Source organism: Hemibagrus wyckioides, linkage group LG18 (genome assembly GCF_019097595.1).
Source record: "Hemibagrus wyckioides isolate EC202008001 linkage group LG18, SWU_Hwy_1.0, whole genome shotgun sequence".
In the NCBI taxonomy this organism is placed as follows: Eukaryota; Metazoa; Chordata; class Actinopteri; order Siluriformes; family Bagridae; genus Hemibagrus; species Hemibagrus wyckioides.
Genome location: NC_080727.1, coordinates 14,183,711 through 14,205,718, shown reverse-complemented (window position 1 = coordinate 14,205,718; position 22,008 = coordinate 14,183,711). Strand labels below are relative to the sequence as shown.

General features: G+C 35.9%; 4 protein-coding genes across 6 annotated transcripts; 1 reads left to right on the top strand and 3 right to left on the bottom strand.

Annotated features, from left to right (window-relative positions):
• Positions 1-620: 620 nt before the first annotated feature.
• LOC131369165 (uncharacterized) lies at positions 621-6,140 on the bottom strand. The gene is made up of 4 exons (XM_058415640.1): positions 6,079-6,140; positions 5,847-5,882; positions 3,101-3,590; positions 621-1,126 (listed from the first exon to the last, which is right to left on the bottom strand). The coding sequence occupies exons 3-4, from the start codon at positions 3,558-3,560 to the stop codon at positions 636-638; spliced, it is 951 nt and encodes a 316-aa protein (XP_058271623.1). The 5' UTR covers positions 3,561-3,590; positions 5,847-5,882; positions 6,079-6,140; the 3' UTR covers positions 621-635.
• Positions 6,141-8,827: 2,687 nt separating this feature from the next.
• Positions 8,828-14,545, top strand: bud13 (BUD13 homolog). The gene is made up of 11 exons (XM_058415490.1): positions 8,828-9,191; positions 9,329-9,428; positions 9,961-10,045; positions 10,256-10,298; positions 10,400-11,127; positions 11,228-11,475; positions 11,974-12,082; positions 12,193-12,331; positions 12,577-12,767; positions 13,875-13,956; positions 14,205-14,545. The coding sequence occupies exons 1-11, from the start codon at positions 9,046-9,048 to the stop codon at positions 14,296-14,298; spliced, it is 1,965 nt and encodes a 654-aa protein (XP_058271473.1). The 5' UTR covers positions 8,828-9,045; the 3' UTR covers positions 14,299-14,545.
• A 392-nt stretch (positions 14,546-14,937) lies between these two features.
• Positions 14,938-19,884, bottom strand: si:dkeyp-69c1.9 (uncharacterized). 3 transcript variants are annotated; one of them, XM_058415494.1, is made up of 6 exons: positions 18,947-19,884; positions 17,598-17,753; positions 16,755-16,877; positions 15,901-16,135; positions 15,653-15,779; positions 14,938-15,562 (listed from the first exon to the last, which is right to left on the bottom strand). In XM_058415494.1, exons 2-6 carry the CDS (start codon positions 17,749-17,751, stop codon positions 15,527-15,529), a joined length of 675 nt encoding a protein of 224 aa, XP_058271477.1. In that variant the 5' UTR covers positions 17,752-17,753; positions 18,947-19,884; the 3' UTR covers positions 14,938-15,526. The 3 variants fall into 3 exon arrangements, with proteins under 3 accessions (XP_058271477.1, XP_058271479.1, XP_058271478.1); XM_058415496.1 differs by having other exon boundaries at positions 19,040-19,884; XM_058415495.1 differs by lacking the exon at positions 18,947-19,884 and having other exon boundaries at positions 17,598-18,929.
• A 137-nt stretch (positions 19,885-20,021) lies between these two features.
• Positions 20,022-21,545, bottom strand: c1qb (complement component 1, q subcomponent, B chain). Its single transcript, XM_058415491.1, has 3 exons — positions 21,391-21,545; positions 20,990-21,161; positions 20,022-20,703 (listed from the first exon to the last, which is right to left on the bottom strand). Exons 1-3 carry the CDS (start codon positions 21,406-21,408, stop codon positions 20,162-20,164), a joined length of 732 nt encoding a protein of 243 aa, XP_058271474.1. The 5' UTR covers positions 21,409-21,545; the 3' UTR covers positions 20,022-20,161.
• Positions 21,546-22,008: the final 463 nt, after the last annotated feature.

The following is a 22,008-nucleotide window of genomic DNA, read 5'->3' as shown; positions in this document are numbered from 1 at the left end:
CCTACTCAGAATTTACCTGATTCTATGTCTATTTTTTTTGTGCTAATTCCATCTATTTGCTATAAGTTTAGCTGTTGACTAATGATTACAAAAGGTCATTAATACTGAAAGGATTATTAGATAATCAGATAATCAGTAGATTAGGTAAGACAATTAATTAGATAGGCAACATTGTTTATGAAAATGAGGCTAGGTAATGATTAAAGTAAACTTATATATATATTATATAGTTATATTACCTTAAGATCACCATAGATTTGATTAAGCATAACTGTGTGAGTTTAATGATTAAATCAATTATCTCAATTTACCTAGTATGTTTTTTGTATGTTCTTATTTTAATGATTAAAACTGAATTAGATTTGTCTTAAAGATTAAAGGAAAGAAAGCAAATTTATGAGTTGGTTAAGGTAATTAACCTTCCGTAATTAATGATTAGATGTATGAAAAATTTTCCCACACTGTAAAAAAAAAAACTGTGTTATTAAGTGCAGTAAAAAAGTGCATTATAAATCCAGAAAGAAATAAAATAAAAAGTGAAGATGCTTTTAGTTCTTTATTAATAACAATAATAATATTTCACACCTGAAATTTTGTTTTGATTTTATCTTTATTATTATTATTTTCACAACAATTTAGCAGTCATGGAATGGTCCTGATGTTGACTTTGGACGAATTATATCAATGACTTCAATACGTCTTGGATCCCACACACAATCTTCTTCCAGACCGCTTCGAACCATGCCACATCCAGGAGGACACCAAGCAGTGTCGTAGCCATGATAATGCCAGGTTCTCTGCATTGGATGACCTTGATAATCGATTTTCTTCACTCTCCCAACATTGACTTTCACAACTATAACAACTCTCTGGAACTCATGCAGATTCAAAGGGTATCTACTGGCCTTATTCAGATCTCGACTGAGGTACACACCACGCCCTAACATGCCATCTTCAGATTGACTAAAGCCATAGAGCATGATTTGGGCAGCAGCCAGTGGAGAGGTACCATGATACATTCGGTACACTTTCCCATCAGTAGGCTCTGAATAGCTCTCGAGACAGGGAATTCCTGGAAGCAAATCATTCTCAACCCACATGATGATGATTACAGAGGTATATTCAGATCACTGCACAAGAAAAAAGGAAATTAAATGTAAATGAATAGTAGGTAAAGTCAAAGTGCAGTAGAGTACTTTCCTAATCCCCAAGGAGACATTTGATGTGAAAACAGCCAACACTAGAGCAACACTGAAGACTAAGACTTAACAGATAATTTTCTTTCGGCTGCTCCATGTTTGGGGTCGCCACATGTTTCGTTTTGGCACAGGTTTTACGTCGGATACCCTTCCTGACACAACCCTCCCATTTAATCTGGGCTTGGGACCGGCACTGAGAGTTAACTCCTCAGCGGTTGGGTTAGCTCGCTGCCCAGGAACTGAACCTGGGCTGTGGCAATGAGGCTTAACAGCTCATAAGACTTTAAAATGCACAATAAACTAACAATATAATACAAATTCTAAAGAATGAAGACACACACACACACACACATATGTGTGTGTGTGTGTGAAAAAGTACAGTAGTCATTAATAAAGTCATTATGTAAAAAGACCTTAAAGACCTATCATATGAATATCTAGATGTTACACATCATTCACAGACTGAGATCATTAAAATAAATGACATCACAGTAAAGTATCAGTAGTTCATTAAGTTCAGGGTAATTATGTAAGTCTCTTTACTTTCAATGACTATGTAGTTGCTCTAAAATAAACAACAACAATACAGTAAAATTTGCTCACAGCTTACCTCAGGAATGACTTGACTAGTCTGTTTGAGCCAGGTTTTAGTGTGGGTTAATAAAGGAAGCCTACAGAGGGTGTGTCTTTTCATTCCTGATCTTTGAACAGCATGACGTATTTACATGTTTTGAGGAGCATAAATATACCTGACCATCCTGTTCCTGATGAATGACATTCAAATAACACGTAGATCTTAATAAAACTTTAAGAATGATTATCAGTGTTTAAAGAAAAAAAATCATTAATTCAATATTACACAAAAATTGTAAAAAAAAAAAAAAAATTGTGCAATTTAACCTAGACAAATAAAGTATCCTGAATTTCTAAAGAATTTTAAAGTATCCTGAATGCTTTCTTTCAATTAAAGAGTTTTGTTTAGCCTAAGCTTCTCTGAAAAAAAAAGGTAAAATATAAATTTATTTAGATTCTGTGTCCAATTGTTTCAGAAAACCACATTCATTTCTTCACTGTGTTTCACTTTCATTTCTTCAGCTTGTACCTTGCAGAGGTGTGAGTTTCCTGGACTGTAAGTGTGGCATGCTGTTTGTCCAGTAGACATTTTTCTAGTGAAAATAATGATTTGTTTGACATTTGCTGTTTGTTTATGACACGGTTTGGTTTCAAGACATAAATTCAAACCATAGGTTACTACTAATATGCTTCGTCAAATATGTTATTGTATAGCAACAGCTACTTCACAGGGATTTAGATGGCAGACATCCTACATAGTCTATGAATCCTAATAATAAACATGATGAACATGGAAAATGTATTGTTTTTTAACGCAAATAAACAGATAGATTTCTGTAATGATAATCCTCAGGTTCACTGTACTGTTATAGTGCAATGCTGTCCAACTCAAGTCTATATATTCCTCTGAGTTGATCATTAAAGTTGGCTTTAAAAATGAATAATTAAAAAACATACAATATCTCAGAATAACTAAAAACTTCTATCAGATATATGAGGTGTGCTTTAGGGGTTAGTCTAGGTGTCAAGTCTTCTATTATTTCTGTATCACTGAGTTAGATTGTGTTGTAAATCCTATACTCTCTCTCTCTCTCTTCATTTTATACCCCAAATTTTGATTTTATTTGACTTATGTGTGGTATACTATCATATTTCTGCTCATAATTTCTAATCATAAATGTGTCATTGTTTAAAAAAAAAAACATAAAATCACAGATAATATGTTTATGTTTACAAATCAAGAAAGAAATAAAATAAAAAGTGAAGATGCTTTCAGTCCTTTATTAATTACAGCCATTTTTAGACAGTTTTGATCTTATCAACCTAGCGGTCATAGAATGGTCCTGATGTATATCTTGGACGAATTATGTCAAGGAATTCAATACGACTTGGATCCCACACACAATCTTCTTCCAGACCGCTTCGAACCATGCCACATCCAGGAGGACACCAAGCAGTGTCATAGCCATAATCATGCCAAGTTTTCTGCATTGGATGACCTTGACGATCAATTTTCTTCACTCTTCCAACATTGACTCTCACCCTTATAACAACTCTCTGGTGCTCAGGCAAATCCAAAGGGTATCTACTGGCCTTATTCAGATCTCGGCTGAGGTACACACCACGCCCTAACATGCCACCTGCAGATGGTCTAAAGCCATTTTTCTTGATTTTTTCAGCAGCTTCTGAAGAGGTACCATGATACATTCGGTACTTTTGCCCATCAGCAGGCTCTGAACAGCTCTCGAGAGAGGGAATTCCTGGATACAAATCATCTTCAACCCACATGATGATGATTACAGAGGTATATTCAGATCACTGCAACAAGAGAAAATGAAATTTAAACCTAATTAAATATTGGGTAAAGTCAAAGAGTAAAGTAGTACTTTATTCATCCCCAAGGAGACATTTGGTGTAAAAACAGCCATAACACCAGAACAACTCTGAGAACTAAGACTCAACAGTCTTTATGTAAAAAGACCTGAAATCTTTGTGTCAATGTAGAGTTCAACAAATATTATCATTAGCAAGATGAATATCTAGATGTTGCATGTCATTCACAGACCTTAAAATAAATGACATCAGTAAGTATTAGTAGTTAAGTAAGTTCAAGAAAATTATGTAAGTCTCTTTACAATATATTACAAGCATAATATATTTCTTTACATATAAAGGACAATTACTATGTAGTTGCTCTAACTAAACAACAAAAATACAGTAAAATTTGCTCACAGCTTACATTAGGAATAACTTGACTAGTCTGTCTGAGCTGGGTTTTAGTGTGGGTTAATAAAGGAAGTGTACAGAGGGTGTGTCTTTTCATTACTGATAATTGAACAGCATTTATTTACCTGTTTTGAGGAACAAAAATATACCTGACCATCCTGTTCCTGATGAATGACATTTGAATGACAGGTAGATCTTTATAAAACTTTAGAAAGGTTTATCCATGTTTAAAGAAAAAGATATATTTTAATATTACAAACGATTGCTTTTTCATTGCAATTTCATTGCTCCAAAAAATCAACCTAGACAAATAAAGTATCCTGAATTCATGAAGCTTTCTTTCAATAAAAGCTTCTCTGATTTAAAAAAAAAGGGTAAAAGTTGAATTTATTTAGATTCTTTGGTCAGTTGTTTAAGAAAACCACATTCATTTCATCACTGTCTTTCCGTTTCATTTCTTCAGCTTGCAGAGGTTTCCTGGTTTGTAGGTGTGGTATACTGTTTGTCCAGTAGACATTTCTGGTCAAAATAATGTTCTCTCGATTTGACAGACATCCTACATAGTCTATGAATCTTAATAATAAACACAATGAACATGAAAAATATATTGTTGTTTAACACTAATAAATAGATTATTTTTGATATGGTGAATATTTCTGTAACAATAATAAACCTCAGGTTCACTGTATAGTTATAGTGCTTGTTGTCCAACTCAAATCTATATAGTCCTTGGAGTTGATCATTAAAGCAAACATGTACATATTGCTCTAAATTAATTATGCTGTTTTTCATTCATTTTGATGCAAAATCATCATACTGTACAGCTGTACAGCTGCAGCATACACACACAGGTTAACACAGAGCTTACTCACGTTTGTCTGTTTAATTGTGTACCACACCTACAAATGCCACAGGCTGAGGAAACGAAAGTGAACGTTATGGTTTCTTTGAAAAAACTGACTAAAGCTGTTAGTAAAAACAAGCATGCGTGGGATGTGCTGGATAAAGGAGTCTATGCCTCAACGAGTCAGAGCTGTTTTATTGTCACTAGGGGGATCTACCCAATATTAGGCATTTTAATGTTATGGCAAATTAGTGTTAGCTATAGATATGTAAAGAATAAAACATTCATTTGAATGTTTTTTATAGGTTAGTCCACCTGTCAAATCTATGATGTAATATGAATTGTTGACTAAGCCTTACTCTTCATATGAGTAAGGCATGTCGTAAATCAGCTTCGACAGTCATAAAACACCTAGAGAAGAGGAAATTTAAGCTTATTCAAATTTTAGGGAATCCAAAGTGAAATTTGTTGCCACAACACCAGAATAACACCGCCTGAACAGTTCACAAGACTTTAAATTGCACAATAAACTCACAAAACATCACAAATAAGAAAGAATAAATAACCATATACAATATTTACAGAATGAGACTGGGATTTCAGTACATATTATATGAATAGTAGGAATAATATTACAGGTTAGCAGGATTAAAACTCTACATTAGACCTGTTTGATAAGGAGGTGTGATAGTGTGTGTATAAAAAAGGAGAGTAGTGGTTAATAAAGTCACTATGTGAAAAGACCTTACATCTTTGTGTAAATGTACAGGTCAAGAAATATTGTTATTGGGATGATGACGGTTACACGTCACACAGAGACTGGGATCATTCAAATAAATGAAATCACAGTAAAGTATCAGTAGTTAATTTAGTAGTTAGTGACGTTCAAGGTTATTAAGTCAGCAATGAATTACAAGCATGATATATTATTCTGTACTTATCTATAAAAAAGTAAGAATTTCCACGCAGTCACTGTAAAATAAACAGGAAAGTTATTTGCTCACCTCAGGAATGATACGTCTAGTCTGATTCAGCTCGTTCTAAGACGGTGAATAAAGAAAAAATACAGATGTCTTTATTTTCCACAACTTTTGTTTTGACTTTTTTGTACAGTAACAGTCACAGATTGGAGAGCTTTGCGAAATATATTGTAAATGTATTAATCCTTAATTAATATAATATTAATACCGTGGAAACAACACTGTTAAAATGTTAAATGTATGAGAAAAATCTTACCTCTGTGACAGGACCCTTCGTCTGGCAGAGTTCGTTCTAGCTGTGGGTTAATAAAGGAAACACACATAGGGGGTGTGTCTTTGTAGGTGTTTATTCAAAACAGTAAAATACAAAGAACAACGGATTAACCCTTTCAAACCTGAATTATGTTCCAATGATGAAAAAAATTAAAGAATGTTATTGTCCTACCTGGAATACACCCAAAAACAAGAATCAGTATAAACAATTAAAATATCAAATTTTTACAATTGCTTTTTAAAATTAATTATGGGGTTTATGGGTCATAACAGATGTAAAATAATGCCATTTGAACAGAATTTGTTGGTTTGTTTTTTTTAATTTCTGGAGCATAAACTTAAGGTAAAAATGCTATTGCAAGATGTCCAGCTATTTATGTGTTTACTTAGAGAAAGATAAATAACAATCAAACAATAATATTCAACAGTTATCCAAGGAGAACAAGTGGTTGCCAGCTGATTACTCATTTAGTTGTTGTATTTGAAAATTACATTTTATTTTATTTTATTTTATTTTTAACTCTTTAAATGTTTTAAAACTAAACCTTATGTTGCACTGCACTTTTAACTACAGTTAAGGAATTCTGGTCTATTTTTGATCAACTTTTTTTCATTTTCATGTCTCAACAACAACTTCTGGTTAAACATATATAAAAATTTAAGTACTGGGGTACAAGTAAGTCATACTAAATGAAACACAGCAATCTGTATAAACTGAATTGAACGGGATAATATTAAATATGAAACATTAAGAAAAGTGTTTATGATGAGATAGTAAGGTTTGTACACAGGGCTAAGGTTTGTGCCAGGACTGGATCAATAACAGAAATGGTAATGACCACAGCATTGGACCTCGGGATGACAGACCTTAGGAGAAAAACAATCAACGAACCCTGTTCATCCACGCCAACTTTGACAAATCTAGTCTTACTTTGTGCACAGGGTTATTGCCATGATGCAACAGGTTTGGTCTAGGCCCCTTAAATTCCCACTGAAGGGAAATCTTAAAGATATAGCATACTCTAAAATTGTAGATGATATGTGCTTCTTTGTATTAACAGTCTGGGGAAGTCTCACCTATGGTAGTGATCATGTCAGGTGTTCACTTTTTGTTATGAAGTGTATGTTATCATGAAAGGTCATAAGGTCTTGTCCCTTACTTATTTTCACTTTCGTTTCCACAGTCTGTGTAGGGTTGGAATATGTTAAATTTTACTTTTATTTGCATTTCCATTGCATTGCAATGATTATACATATATTACTGTTAGTGTGGGAGGGGGATAGCTGGTGTAATGAGCTTCAGGTGTGGGTCAAATGGCTAAGAAGGTATAAGTAGTGGTTGCGGCGATGCATGGGGAGTTTACCGAAGGTATGCTTAATGTGCAGCCTTTTCTCCCTATTACAGCTTTTCATCCAGGGTGATTAATTGATGGTGTTTCCACACACTGTGGGAAAGAGGGATAGAAAGTATTTACTGTTGCAGTAACTCCTAGGGGCTGACAGCTATCTATGAGCGTTGAACAACTGAATTTTCTATGTATTCAGAGTTTGGTTGTGAGATTGAGCACTGAGACTTGGTAACTGTGGTTTACTGCACTGGACTTTCACTAAAGGGCAGACCAGCCACTGTTTCTTATCTATTTGGTCATATGTCCTGTGTTTATTTTATTATCTTTTATTGACTTGTATTAAATATTGTTTGTATTATTTTGATTATCTGTGCGATTTCTCTCCTCAAATTACTTGTAGTATATTGTGGTCTTGTACAGGGCTGGGCCTGCATCGACGCTTAGCCTTCTCTGGTGTAGGTGATCCCTGTGGGGTGGCACAATCTGTGTGGTGTGTATCAGATGGTTGGCACTGTAGTGGTGCATATAAGATGTTTGGTTGCAGTGCATGCTGCGGGTGTTCTTTCTTTCTTTTCTCTTTTAGAGGTGGTGCATGCAAGCAGGCCCAACCCTTCTTGGAGTCTTGAGGAGAGTTTTTATCCTTATGGCTTTTTATTACTGACACACTGTTTTAATTAGTGTTTTTAAGTCTGATGGTCCACGCTAGGACAATAAAGTTGGGATATTTTGCTACATATTGAGTCTGAGTCCTCTTTGTACCAGAGTATTGTGACTTGGGGAGGTTCCTCCTGCCTTTATCAGGAGGTGGTGTCGTCAACTTATATCTCAGATACTACATTAGGATAATGGTTACTGTAGGATTCCTGTTTGCAAAGTGCAGGATGGATGAGAAATGTCTTCTACACACAGTTAGAGAGAGGCCTCACACACACACACACACATACACACACACATCATAATCTCTTTACTTTATTGATTTCATAGGCAGCTTAAATACAGACATTCTCATACAACGTTAAAAGAGAGAAAGGGAAAGTAAAGACAAAGGAGCAGTCATGAGTCAACGTTTCAAAGTCCTGCTTGTCTCTTTCCTTATTACAAAGTTAACACACACAAAAAAAAAGCAGGAGGCTCAGACAAGAGTCTGAGAGGTCATACAGTACGATCACGGATCATAAACCATAAAATAATGGTCTGTTAGAATAAGAGGTCTATTTTCATCTGACAATTACTATCTATTATATGGACTAATGGACTTTAGTCCATGTCACAAAAAAAATGGATCAAGTAGGAAAAGAAAAAAAAAACCTCATAAAGTTATTTGATCCTTCCCACTGTGTAGAAATGCAAACAGCAAAAAGTGTTAAACGCCATAAGGAGTTAGAACATAGGCTTAATACTCATTAAACTTTAAAAAACTGGATTATTTAAGGCAGGGAACTGATTTGACTTGTTTCATGATCAATCAGCCTGAATTTCGACTTCCAAAAGTGGGCGGCGCCGACGGTGGGGCTTTGGATTTGCGTTGAACACACAATTCATTCGCGAATATTGCGCTGTGCTTTTTGGCCCTCTGCGCTATCCTTTTGGTGACAAACAAAATGGCTGCCTCCAAGAGCGCAATAAGCGCAAGTACTGCTATTTCAAAAGCGGAATATTTAAAGCGCTATTTATCAAACGATGAAGATGGCAAGAGGTCAAAAGAGAAGAAAGTTAAGAAAAAACGCCCTAAAGTCGTCGGGAGAGGGTAAGTCAACATGGAATTGTCTAGATCAGTGGCTGTAGCTGGCAGAATGTTAGCTTAGCATGTGACTATTTACAATAACAGTGTTGTTTCCAGGTGACCGACACAAAATAGGTTGATTATAGTATTACACTTTGCAGGATGAAAATTGTTGACGATGACATTGACTGGAGGGAACTGGCTATGAACAAAGAAGAGAAGGAGAACAGGGATGAAGATGAGGAAGAGGAGGCACCTGTGGTAACTACCATTTAAACCATGAAGGCGGGCCAGCTACTAGTTGATCTGTTCTTCCATTAAAATCTTTAGCATTTGTACATTGATGTACATTCTGTTTTGTCTGTGTTTATTAATATGGCAGATAATGCAGTTACACTCACCCCGTCTACCTAGTTCAAAACCCAAGGATAGTATACTTATTTTACAGTATACAGAATACTGTAAAAGAAATAAATAGAAAATTTCCCGGTCCATAGACAGTAGCTGCCTGGAGCATGACCTGAAATCACTTAATTAGAGAGATCTTTTAAATTAGTCTAGTGAAATAGAGCATTGTGTTTTAATAATAATAATAATAATAATAATAATAATAGGATTCCTGGATTGTTAAAAATGACTTTGTGTGCCATTTCTTAGGTTTTTCCTAATGCATGCTGTCAACTAACTGCTAGAACTAAGACAAATGAAATTAATTTTAGACACCCATTTTACTTCCTGTGCTAAAATAGTTTGTGCAGTGAATTGCATTTATTTTGATTGACTGTTACTTCAGATTGCAGAAATAATAGATGAGCGTCCGGACGAAGTCAAGCAACTTGAAGTCTTTAGATCTAGTAACAAGTGGAAAGTTCTTGGAGGTGAGACATTAAAGATTTAACTGTTAAGTCATCTTTATATCGTAGTATAAAGATAGTTCTACAATAATCATCACCACAGCAAACCATGTTTTCTTTGATTACTTTCCTCAAACAGCATGATCCATGTATTTAATTCCTAACTTCTACATAAGTTGTTTTGTTACTATTATTAATGTCCATTTTCTCATTTTTTTTTTTCCCATGTCAAAGCCACAAATGATGAATCCCAAGAAGTCCTGCATTCAGAAACAAGGTAGTTGAGGTTGTTTTTTTCCCCTAAATAAATAACAATACACTATCAGCAATGAGTGTAAAGTTTTTACTTTACTTTACTTTATCTCACATTTATTAAAGCTCAGAGGTCAAGGGGAGTAGAAGAACTCGACACGATTCTCCTGATAGTTCTCCAGTACGGAGAGGACGCCATGACTCTCCTGATATCTCACCCAAGAGGAAGTCTCGGCATGACTCTCCTGATATCTCACCCAAGAGGAAGTCTCGGCATGACTCTCCTGATATCTCACCCAAGAGGAAATCTCGTCATGACTCTCCTGATATCTCACCCAAGAGGAAATCTCGTCATGACTCTCCTGATATCTCACCCAAGAGGAAATCTCGTCATGACTCTCCTGATATCTCACCCAAGAGGAAATCTCGTCATGACTCTCCTGATATCTCACCCAAGAGGAAATCTCGTCATGACTCTCCTGATATCTCACCCAAGAGGAAATCTCGTCATGACTCTCCTGATATCTCACCCAAGAGGAAATCTCGGCATGACTCTCCTGATATCTCACCCAAGAGGAAATCTCGGCATGACTCTCCTGATATCTCACCCAAGAGGAAATCTCGGCATGACTCTCCTGATCTCTTTCCCAAGAGGAAGTCTCGGCATGACTCTCCTGATCTCTCTCCCAAGAGGAAGTCTCGCCATGACTCTCCTGATCTCTCTCCCAAGAGGAAATCTCGCCGCGATTCTCCAGACCTTTCACCTCCCAGACACAGAGCAGACACCAAACCCAGACGGCACGACTCTGCATCGCCTTCTCCTCCCCGAAAAACACAAAAACACCATCATAAAGGTACAGAAATTAGAAAAATTTCTTATTCTCATACATCACCCTCAAGATTAGTGCTTAATCTTCTAGAATACATCTAGAATATGTTTTGTATATTTTACAGATTCTCCACAGGGAGCAAAGTCCAAACCTTCTTCAACTGGACGTGACTCAGACCTTTCCCCAGCACGAAGACGCCCTAACACCAGACGGGACTCCGACTCTGATCTGTCTCCCCCCAGAAAAAGAGCACAGGGGGGCAGGGGGTATGATTCTGACCTCTCTCCTCCCAGGAAGAGGCCACAGGATAAGCGTGGATCAGACTCAGATCTCTCTCCTCCTCGTCGGGCTCGTGCTCCTGATGCACAGACGGTAAGTATGCTCAGAATAAATGGGTGCTGCATGTGTGTGATTACAGCAGTGACTTCATATATGGGTGGAGGTCCTTATAAAGCCAAAATATCTCTGAGGCTTTCTAGTACGATTTGTAACCCCATATATTCCAATATTCGGGAATGAAACACAAGACAAACTTACATTACGGGTGGTGAATGCAAGGTGGATCCTCTGTCTAGCTCAAATGTTTACCTATGAGTGCAAACCCCATCAAAATGTAAGCTTTCAATTTGACCAAAAAGTCTTCTAAAGCGGCATGTTATCAACATTACATATACACTGATTTGAAGCTAGAGGAACAGATGGAGAGAGTGATAGTGCTGGTGAACTGATTGACACAGAGCTCAACTTTATTTCAGTAGTGAAGTGTTGACATTTTTTAAATAGAATTTAATATATTGAATGTTTCAGAGTGAACTTTTCCTTTAATCCTTCTTTAACATTCATTTAAGTCTTTAATCTGACTTCTGGCAGGGGCCTCAAATGTTATCCGGTGGAGCTGCTGGTCTGGTGTCTTCTGAAACCTTGCGGAAAGAGCAGGAGGAAATACGCCGGAGGGAAAAACTCAACCGCCCACTAGAAGGTTTCTTTGCTAAAAAGCTTTGTAAATAGTGCTAGATTTATAGTCCTGTAGTTCTTATATGAGGTACAATACCACAACTGTTCCTAACTACTGACCATCATTTTCCCCAGAGGAGTCCCGTCATGCAGAGACTATTTTTCGAGATAAAACAGGAAAGAAGCGTGACCTTGAATCTGAACGTGTGGAGCAGAGCAGGAAAGCGGGGGAGAAGGCAGAGAAGGATGAGAAATATGCACAGTGGGGCAAAGGGTGAGGTTTCTATAGTTTGTGGAAAAGTGGAATAAATCATTGCTTAAGAAATAAAACCATAGAGAATAATCAACTGTGGGGTTGTGTCATGCTGTTATTTTTTCTATAACAGTACATCTATATTTAATAAAAAAAATAATATAAATTATTTCCATTTATTTAATGATGTGACCTCCATGTATCAAGGCTGCTGTTATGAACAAGTTTATCATTCTTCTCTCTCTCTCTCTCTCTCTCTCTCTCAGACTGGCACAGAGGCAGATGCAGGAGCAGAACGTGGCTGATGCACTCAGAGAGGCTCAGAAGCCGCTGGCACGTCACATTGATGATGAAGACCTTGACAAGATGCTGAGGGAGCAGGAAAGAGAGGGAGATCCAATGGCTGCACTTCTGCGCAAGAAAAAGGAGAAGAATGCAAAAACCAAAGGCATCAAAGGTGAGGACTGATTCAAGTTATTTTTAGAGCAGTAAAACTCACAGACAGTAATAAAGCCTTCAGTAATGAGCCTGGCCTTGTATATACACATATCCTGTTGACAGTAAGTCACACCAGTATTGAAACGCCTAGAGGGAACCTGCTTTTTACCAGAGGTTCAAAAGAAATGGAATTTGCATCGGATTTGTTGTGCCTATATTCAGCACTGAATTTCTTTCTCTTGTGACATGTGTTGGTTAATGACCCAGTTACAGCCTGGACATTCTAGCTGTCAATTTTTCAAGATAATCTGATGAGATTTTACCCTGTGCTTCCTGGAGCATCTCCCACAAGATGGATTGGCTGATGGAGTTTTCCTCCGTAGCTGAAATCAAGCTGAAATATGCAAGTGATCCCAAACTTTTAAGTGGTAGTGTAGATACTCAGGGCTTTAAGAATATGCAGCTTTTCAGAAGTGTTTCTGTTTTACCTAGCCTTCTAGGGGCAATACATTCATAGAAAAGTTAGAACATAAAAAACCTTCAAAGTAAATGATGATATCAAACCCATTTCCTCTTTCTGAGATGCCCCAGGTGCTTGTTCATAAGCATCTAAAATTTTAAATTCTAAAATTCTAAAACTCGCACTAAAAGCCAACAGGGTGCTGACTAATTTTAAATCAGATTAAAATAATTCATTTCTTTATACTGATTGAAAATGCTGCATAAGTCGATTTCCATTCTGCCAGCGGAGTGACGATCAGTACATCCCTTGGTATTTCTCCTGAAGAGCTAGGACCGAACAAATCCAGCATAGTTCTGTGTTGTTCCTGATCAGACTTAGAGGTGAAATAGCAGGTTTAACAGATGCCCTCGATGAGGGACATCACCACACTGTGCTCTGTGAACTCTTTGAGCTCCACGACTGGTACTGATGAACCCTGGGCTAATGCAAAAAACTAGAACTTGTTGTGTAAGCTAGTTGCTGCTAGACAGTAGCCAGTGTCTCAATTTAGTCATCTAGATTTTGTTTCATGCTCACTGCAGTATTTTATATTTATAATTATGTAACTATAATAATGATATTGATATAATACTGATCTGCATTTTTTTAAAATTATTTTTAAAGATCATCCTCGTTATCGGGGTCCACCTCCACCCCCAAATCGCTTCAACATCATGCCAGGATATCGTTGGGATGGAGTAGACAGGTACAGCTATTGTTGTTTTTTGTTGTTGTTGTTGTTATTTTATGATTTATGATGTCAGGAATTAAACACATGGTATGATTTTCTAATTATTAAAGAATTACCTGTAGTCAGATTCAAGAGTTCCGCAGCCCTATGGTGTCATGGAATTGTACATATGAACCAAGCACCATTCACTATTCAACAATATACAGGCCTGAGGTACTTATTTTTAAATGAATAAATAAAACATTTCATTTCTTGGTGTTTAGGTCTAACGGGTTTGAGCAGAAGCGCTTCACCAGAATGGCGGATAAGAAAGCTTCGCAAGAAGAAGCCTACAAATGGAGTGTGGAGGACATGTAGACATTTATCAGGACACGTGTGTGAGTGTGTGTGTATGTGTGTGTGTGAGCATGCTAGTGTGTACATGTTGCTCTAATTCACCAGCATGGACCAGGTTGTCTAAATGGACCTTCTGATGAAAATGTCATTAAATATCAACTGCGACGATCGACCAAAATACATGCAGTAGATCTTGTGAGTTTTCAGCAGTTGTATATGTGTATCTGTTTTACTTTGTGAGGTTTATTAAATGTGTGTTTTTTCTTAATGTCTTATTTCAAATGATTTTTAACAAATCAAGTCAAAATATCACGTGTACTTTGTGTACTTAATGCCCAGGGTGTTTACTGAAGAACCTTTTTCTTGGAAATATAATAGAGGGTGACTCTAAATAAGCACAAGAGGGCGCTCTTCACCAAATGTTGTACTGTTGTAGAAGATATTTATCCCTTGTGTTCTGTTCCGTTTGCGGCTGAACAAATCTTGCATCTGTGTGCAAATACAAATTAGAGGCAACCTACTGTAGAGTGATTTGACCTATATTTTATTTCTGTGAAAGCCATTAATTGTTATTGATAACTTAAATAACAGTAATCTGTTTTATTCTTGGGTCTAAATGACCAGAACATGAAGCAGATGCACCAAAAATAAGTTTGTTTTATTTATTTAAAGAATCACAAAGTTTCTCAATGGGGAAGAATAATATGATGGTTTTACATTGACCCAAACAGAACACAAGTGTTACGGAGTGTAGACTTTACATAATTGTGCACACCATCACATTTAAACAACCAGCACATGTATGTAGATCTGTAGGGATGATGTTACCCAGACACACTGTGACACTATTTAGATTGATAATTTTCTTCAGCACACTTCCATCAACATTAGTGATTTCTATAATAATTCAGACCTGCTTTGTGCTTACACTTAAATATGTACCTTTTTTTTTTTACAAATGCATTTTATAAGTGAATAAATGGTTAATAATGATATCCACTGCTTACACCACATTAGGCTTATAGCTTCAATAAAAAATGAAGATGCTTCTTCACTTTTGAACATTAACATATGCATGAAAGGTCGAATATCTTTTTAATGAGCTAAATTTGGAGTAAAGTGGAAAACTCTTTAAATTAGAATTTCCTGATCATGCCTTTAACAGTGTGCTAGATTTGATAGTGACTTTGGTAAAGCAGCGGTATTTCTTCATTCCATGGTTCTGATGGGCAGTCTGGACATTTTCAGATCATCTGCCGTTGACCGAAGAGCCAGCTCTGGAAGTCTTAACACATTTACGACAGAGAAGAACATCATGTGAAGCTTATATCATAAATAGACAAACAGAAGATAAAACAGCACAGAATACACATACCATTCCTGCAGCAGGTGACTGCTCTTTAAGTGACAGTTGCTCCTTCAGTTTAGCCGGAAGAGGACGAGAGTAAAGACAGGTGTCCCATCCTGGGTAGGTCTCCATTTGGACTGTCTTAAAGTCAGCCCTACAAGACGACATTTTATTGCTTCTTTTTTGAGAAGTATAAAACACACATGATCAAATATAAAGGTGTGCCTAAATATGATGCTATCCAGGATATGAGATATTGATGATATTGATCTTACCTCAGTGCTGGGTTGATAGCGAGGTTATCAGGGCGGGGCAGGGCTTGAAGTCTCCTCCCATAAATACACTGTGGTCGGACGAAGCTCTGTTGGTAGTGTGTTTGGTAGTGTGATGTTGGTGTCCTTTCACGTCTAACTAAGCTTTTTCTCATCATCATCATCATCATCAACGGATCACCGTATAAAGCCTGAGCTGGATAAGCTTCTTGGTTGGTTGTTACGTAGCTTTGATCCCCTGCATAATGTTTGATTCGGTAGTGTGTTAGATATTTCAGACGGCCACAAGTGAACTGATACACAGGGCCTCATTTATCAATTTTATGCTAAGATCATTTCTTCATACTCGTGTGGGTACGTTGATAGATATCCGTCACCTATAAATGATTATGCTTATTCAAGGTAGCTGATTTATATACATAAATGACATAATAAAAGGCACAGAAAGCCACAACCTGACCATTAAATGGTAAGATCACAGTGTGATCAATCTACCAGTAATGCAGATCAGCCACTGCAGCGTGTCGCCTACCACAGAGTTAGATACACACTAACTCTCCTATTATTACAGTACCATTACCTTTGTATACCTAGGTTTTTGTCTTAACACAAGAATTTGTTTTAGATTGCTTTCTTTACAAATAATTCATATCAAAACTGAATTTCAAAACATTTTTTTAAAATCTGAGCATGAAATAAACAAGCAATTAAAACTTGACAGCATAGTCCATATAAAAAATGACAGTAACTCATCAACAGTTACACTATTGTTTTTTCTATATAACAGCTTACAAATAAATTTGTTCACATCCAACTTGATAAACGAGGCCCATTACACATATAGGAATCGGGCTCACCCTCCAGAGTCAGACTACACTTCAGCATCTTCTGTGGTTCAGTCCTGGCATAAGGTTTGGGACCAAAAGCTATTTCTGACGTTGTTACCATCTTCTCACACTTATCTGGGTAGAGCAATAAACCTGACAGAGAAATAAGACATTCAGAATGAGTTCAAAATGATGTTTATTTTATATTCATGCCACACATTATAGTCACTGTGATCTGTAATACTTTTGCTTTTATCGTCAGCTGATTACGTGAAGAATTAATATAGCCAACATTTATGCTATCATTTGAAATCTTTAATTTCAGTAACAGTAGTCTATTTCACTTACAATCCTTTCTTTTTATATGTCCCAGAGCTTCAATGCTTACTTCCAACTGAATTGTTTTGAGGCATATGGTTATTATTTTGAGGTACGTTGTTCTTTGCTAACAAGGACGGAAACCTAGCTAAGCAGCAACACAAATAGCTTCACAAATTATCATTAAAACCATTTAAAAAACATTACTTATATAAATTAAACTTAAAACTTTTTTTCTAAGGAAGAAAGATGTATAAAATTTTGTTTTGGCTACAACTGTTTTTAACACTGTCTTTTTTTTACTTAACAAGTTAACTGCCATTCAGTGTCAGGCACTATGAGAGATTTTTAGTTTGAGGTGAGTGTGTATTTATTTAGGTAAACAGTCAACATGATGCCACCAATGATTATTAGCAAACTTAACTAAATGCAGCTCTGACGCCAAACTACAGCAACTTTAAACTCATCTTGGCTACACTGTGTAAACTGACCAAAATGGTGCTTTAACTGAATTGAATTTCAGCATATTTTTGTTTTACATTGCTAGCACTTTACCTGCCACAGCAGGAAGCTCTCCCACCTGGGGGAATACTTGCAAGGGCTTCATCCTTTGACCGTTCTTAAGTTGCAGCAATCCAACTCGGAAATCATGGCCAGGGGGAGGAAGTGGACTTAACAGCTTTCTAAGTGGTCTTTTCTGCATGGCCATTACTAAGGAGATAAACCGGTTTGTTAGTACACATTTACAATGTACTGTACAGCATGCAGTCTGTAGTTATTGGGTTGCCATGTTGCATCCTAAATCACAATCAAAAAAGTTATATAGTGCACAGTTTTGTCAGTTTGTAGTGTACTCAATGTACTCAGTAAACAGCAAAGTCTGGATACTTCACTCCAACATCATTCATAGTGCAGTCATTCTCACTTAAGAAGCACAGAGATTTTTTTTTTTCAGCTTAAAATTTCCTTAATAGTGGATGGCAGAGGAATGTAAATCTTCGAAATGTAAATCTTTTCTGTAGAAATATAAAAAGTAAACAGCCCATACTACATGTCTGGGTTACTATTTTACATTCAGTCCAGTTCAAAGACAGAAAAACCTTAATTGCTATAGTCTTATAGTTTTTATTCCGTAAGTATATTTAAATAAAATATGCTTGGTTACACTACATACTGTACATCACCTTTTACTGGTCAGATTTATTTGCATGTACATATAACAATCAAAAACATGTGTCTATGTGGAAACTGTTGAACTCTCCTGCTAGCGCCACATGCCTTGCACAAACATTGTTCAGAGACTTACTGTCATTTTCTCAAGACTGCAAACATGATGTGCTAAATCAGACACTTTCTTAGAAAAGGATATAGCCTACTGCTACATCATCACAGATTTTTTTTTATCCTAATTTGTTTGTTAGTGGCCTAGCTAGCTAACTAGCTCACCATAATCAATTGCTTTATGCTACCATTTTTTTGCCAAGTCATTCAGGTTTCTGGGCAACCATAACATTGGTCAGGGCTGCATATTAGAGTTTTTGAAGGTCTGTCCACCCCTTATTAATACTGAAATTCACTTTAATACCAAAAACATCTCTATTTTTTTTTAGGTTCAGCTATAATTTGAAGCTAATTGACATTACTTCTGTGAAGTAAACCCTATGTTTCTGTAACATTGGCTCAAGATAATGGTTAATAATCAATTGTCTAAATTATGTCTACTGGCTTTTTTACTGCTACTGTTTATAAAGCTGTGTATAAAACAGTTTCTATAGACACAGATATGGTGATACCTGAGAAAATAATTTTGTATAAGTCTGAAAACTGGTCAATATTCCTGTATAACCTTTAACTAACTTTATATATTATTATTATTATATTAATTATTGCAAATAAACGCTCACCTTCAGTGTATTTGCTGCAGTGTGAAATCCTATGAGATTCAGGTTTAGTAGATTCTCTAATCAAGCAGCATGTAGAAGCTCAGTTTTACTTACATTCTTACACCAGGCTTGAAATCCTCTGTAAGCCTTAGTTGATGGTGGTTGCCATGGCTGGTCTATTCTTTTCAAAAGCCTTTTGAGTGAAGGAATCAGCTAAAGAACAATGAGACCCACAGCAGTGAAGGACACCAAGTTACTAACTGTATTGGAGTTTGGTGTGAATGTAATGTTTAGGCGCAGTCATTTAGACACACTAAGAGATGTGTTGAAAGGGAATACTCAAAATATTATTATTAATAATAATAATAATAATAATAATAATAATAATAATAATAATAGATAAATAGAGTCATACTACTGGGATGTTTAAACTTGCTTTTGGCAGCTGTACCACAACATAAAACACAACACACATATCTGTTACAAATCTCTAATCCATATCCTAAGTAAGCATTGTCATATTTCTTTTGCAGATTTTTATTGTTTTTAATTGGAATTTAACATAATTCCAACACCTAAATTGTGTGTGTAGACAAAAGCTGCATAAATCTTAATGTGCAATAGAATGAGTATATAATATTAGGTTTGATTTTTGGCATCCACATCATGCTATTTGTAGAAAATTTATATTTTAAAAAGGAATAGTTGGGATTGTTTTTTTTAACTGAGTACAACAGTGCCACCAGTGTTCATTAAAAAACACAGTAAATGATATAAAGTGGTGCTGAGGGCTAAAGCTGTAGAAACTGTGTGTGTGTGTAATAATTACATTATTATTATTATTATTATTATTATTATTATTATTATTATTATTATTATTATTATTATTATTATTATTATTATTATTAAGTGAGTTTTCTGCAAATATTCGCCGCCATTTTTTGGATATTTGTACAATGTTTTGTCATTTTGCATTTTTAATTTATTAATGGTCCATTCTATTTGTGCCAGTATGCTATTATGTCCTGCCCAGCAATTTAAGAACATTTCAGCATAGAGAACAACTTTATTTTTGTTTGCATTAAATGGTCAGTCAAATGATTACACAGATTTATTTGCAACACTTATATTCCATTTGTTCAATGAAAAAAGTTTTTTATGAGATACTGGAAAGTACTGGGAAAAAAAGCAAAGAGAACCCAGAAAGCATCACTGAATTGTCATAAGAGAGATTAATTAAAATAGCAGGAAGCCGGTGAATATGCTATCAGTATCTGTAGAGAGGATCTGACTCATTTTCGTGCACACATACACAGCCACAGTGTCCTCTTGCCTCAGCTCCAGGACCACAGACCCAGAGGTCAGCAGTACTCCTTCAGAAAAATCACATAAATTCAACACCACTTTGTCCTGCTGCTTCATACACAGGCAAGCAGTCTGCTTCGCAGACACATGGTACACAAAGTAATAAACACCTGACTGTGTGGCTGTGAAAACACCATTGCTCAGACCAATACCAGCCTTCTCAGGAGACACCGAGTCTTCAAAATCAACGATTCTATTTTGGTGTACAGATGTTCTGGATTGTTGTCTTCTTTTATTAGAGAAAAAAACAGGATTAACTTCTGAGACCATCTTAAAAGGCCCCCTTGAGCCCTTTGGACCCTTTGGACCTGGTAAACCAAATCCCCCTACATCCCCCATGAGGCCCGGTCTGCCGGGGCGTCCGGGAAAGCCCATTTCACCCTTGGCTCCCTTTACCGGGTGTGTGTCTTCACCTGCATGTAAATAGATATTAATCATATCAATAGAGAGTTACATTTCTTGAACCAAGACAGTTTTCTGTTTAGCCAGAGCACAGCAGAAAATAGCTATATTATCATGCTGTAGTAAAATATTTACACACAAAGACACATAATGTATATATTACTGTATATTTATCTTAAATGTTTGAAAAATTATTACTTCCTTTAGATTTACAGCATAAAGAGTTTGTCCATAGTGTTAAATACTCTTTTAAATTTTAACATGAAAAAAATTATTTTAAAAGTAAAATCTTTTTACCAGGGTCTCCTTTTTCCCCCTTTGGTCCATTATTTCCATTAGCACCAGGAGTTCCTGGGATTCCAGGCAGACCAGGGAAACCCGTGTGGCCATCACATTTGTCTGAGACAGACGGGGTCACAACCCATAGCAAAACGCTGACAGGTATAAGGGCATGCACTGACAAGGATACCTGCATTTAACAATAATACATTTTTTTTAATTAATACTACTATTTTAAAGTATTACTACTACTACTACTACTACTACTACTAATAATAATAATAAAATAATAATAATAATAAAATTATTTTTTAGAACAAACTTTTTACTAATCAGTTATTAAAACATTTTTTGTTATTAACTTTGTGAATATTTCTTAAATTACACAGCATGAAGATGAATTTGGTTCAATTTCTTACCATTGTTCCAAGAACCATTTGCACAGTGCTTGAAAAATCAGCGGCAGCCTCAAGTGTAAGAGATTAAAAACAATCATTTCCTACCAGAATGCATTCTAGTTTTCTTTCCTCTTTCAAATGGAGAACATCAGCATTGCACAACATGGACAAGGAAGTTATAAAATGCATATTCAGCAATGTATTAATCCTGGATTGAGTAATAACAAAAAAAATAAAAAAAATAAATATATATTTTTTTGGCTTGCATTAGCAAAAAACAAGAACATCTTGTGCAGAAAACATTACAATTTGCAATATTTTAGACCCCTTTGTATTAGTATTAAATGATGATAGTTAATGCCAATAGTTAAAACGACATGTAACAATTCCCATTAGCTGAAATAATTTTATTTTTATGGAGAAATGTTTGCATTCCTTACAGCTGCTGCCTTTGTTTTATTTATTTTATTTTTTTCCGATAGTTTCTTTGAAGCTTTTAACATCTATGTTCTCCTTGCAACCTCCTGTATGTTCTACGTAGAACCTTTTCCCATAGGAACAACTGAACATTTAAAGTTTTTAGAATTTAGTGTTCTTATTTTTTTATTGTGTCATGTCCTTTCACATAAGAAAATATTT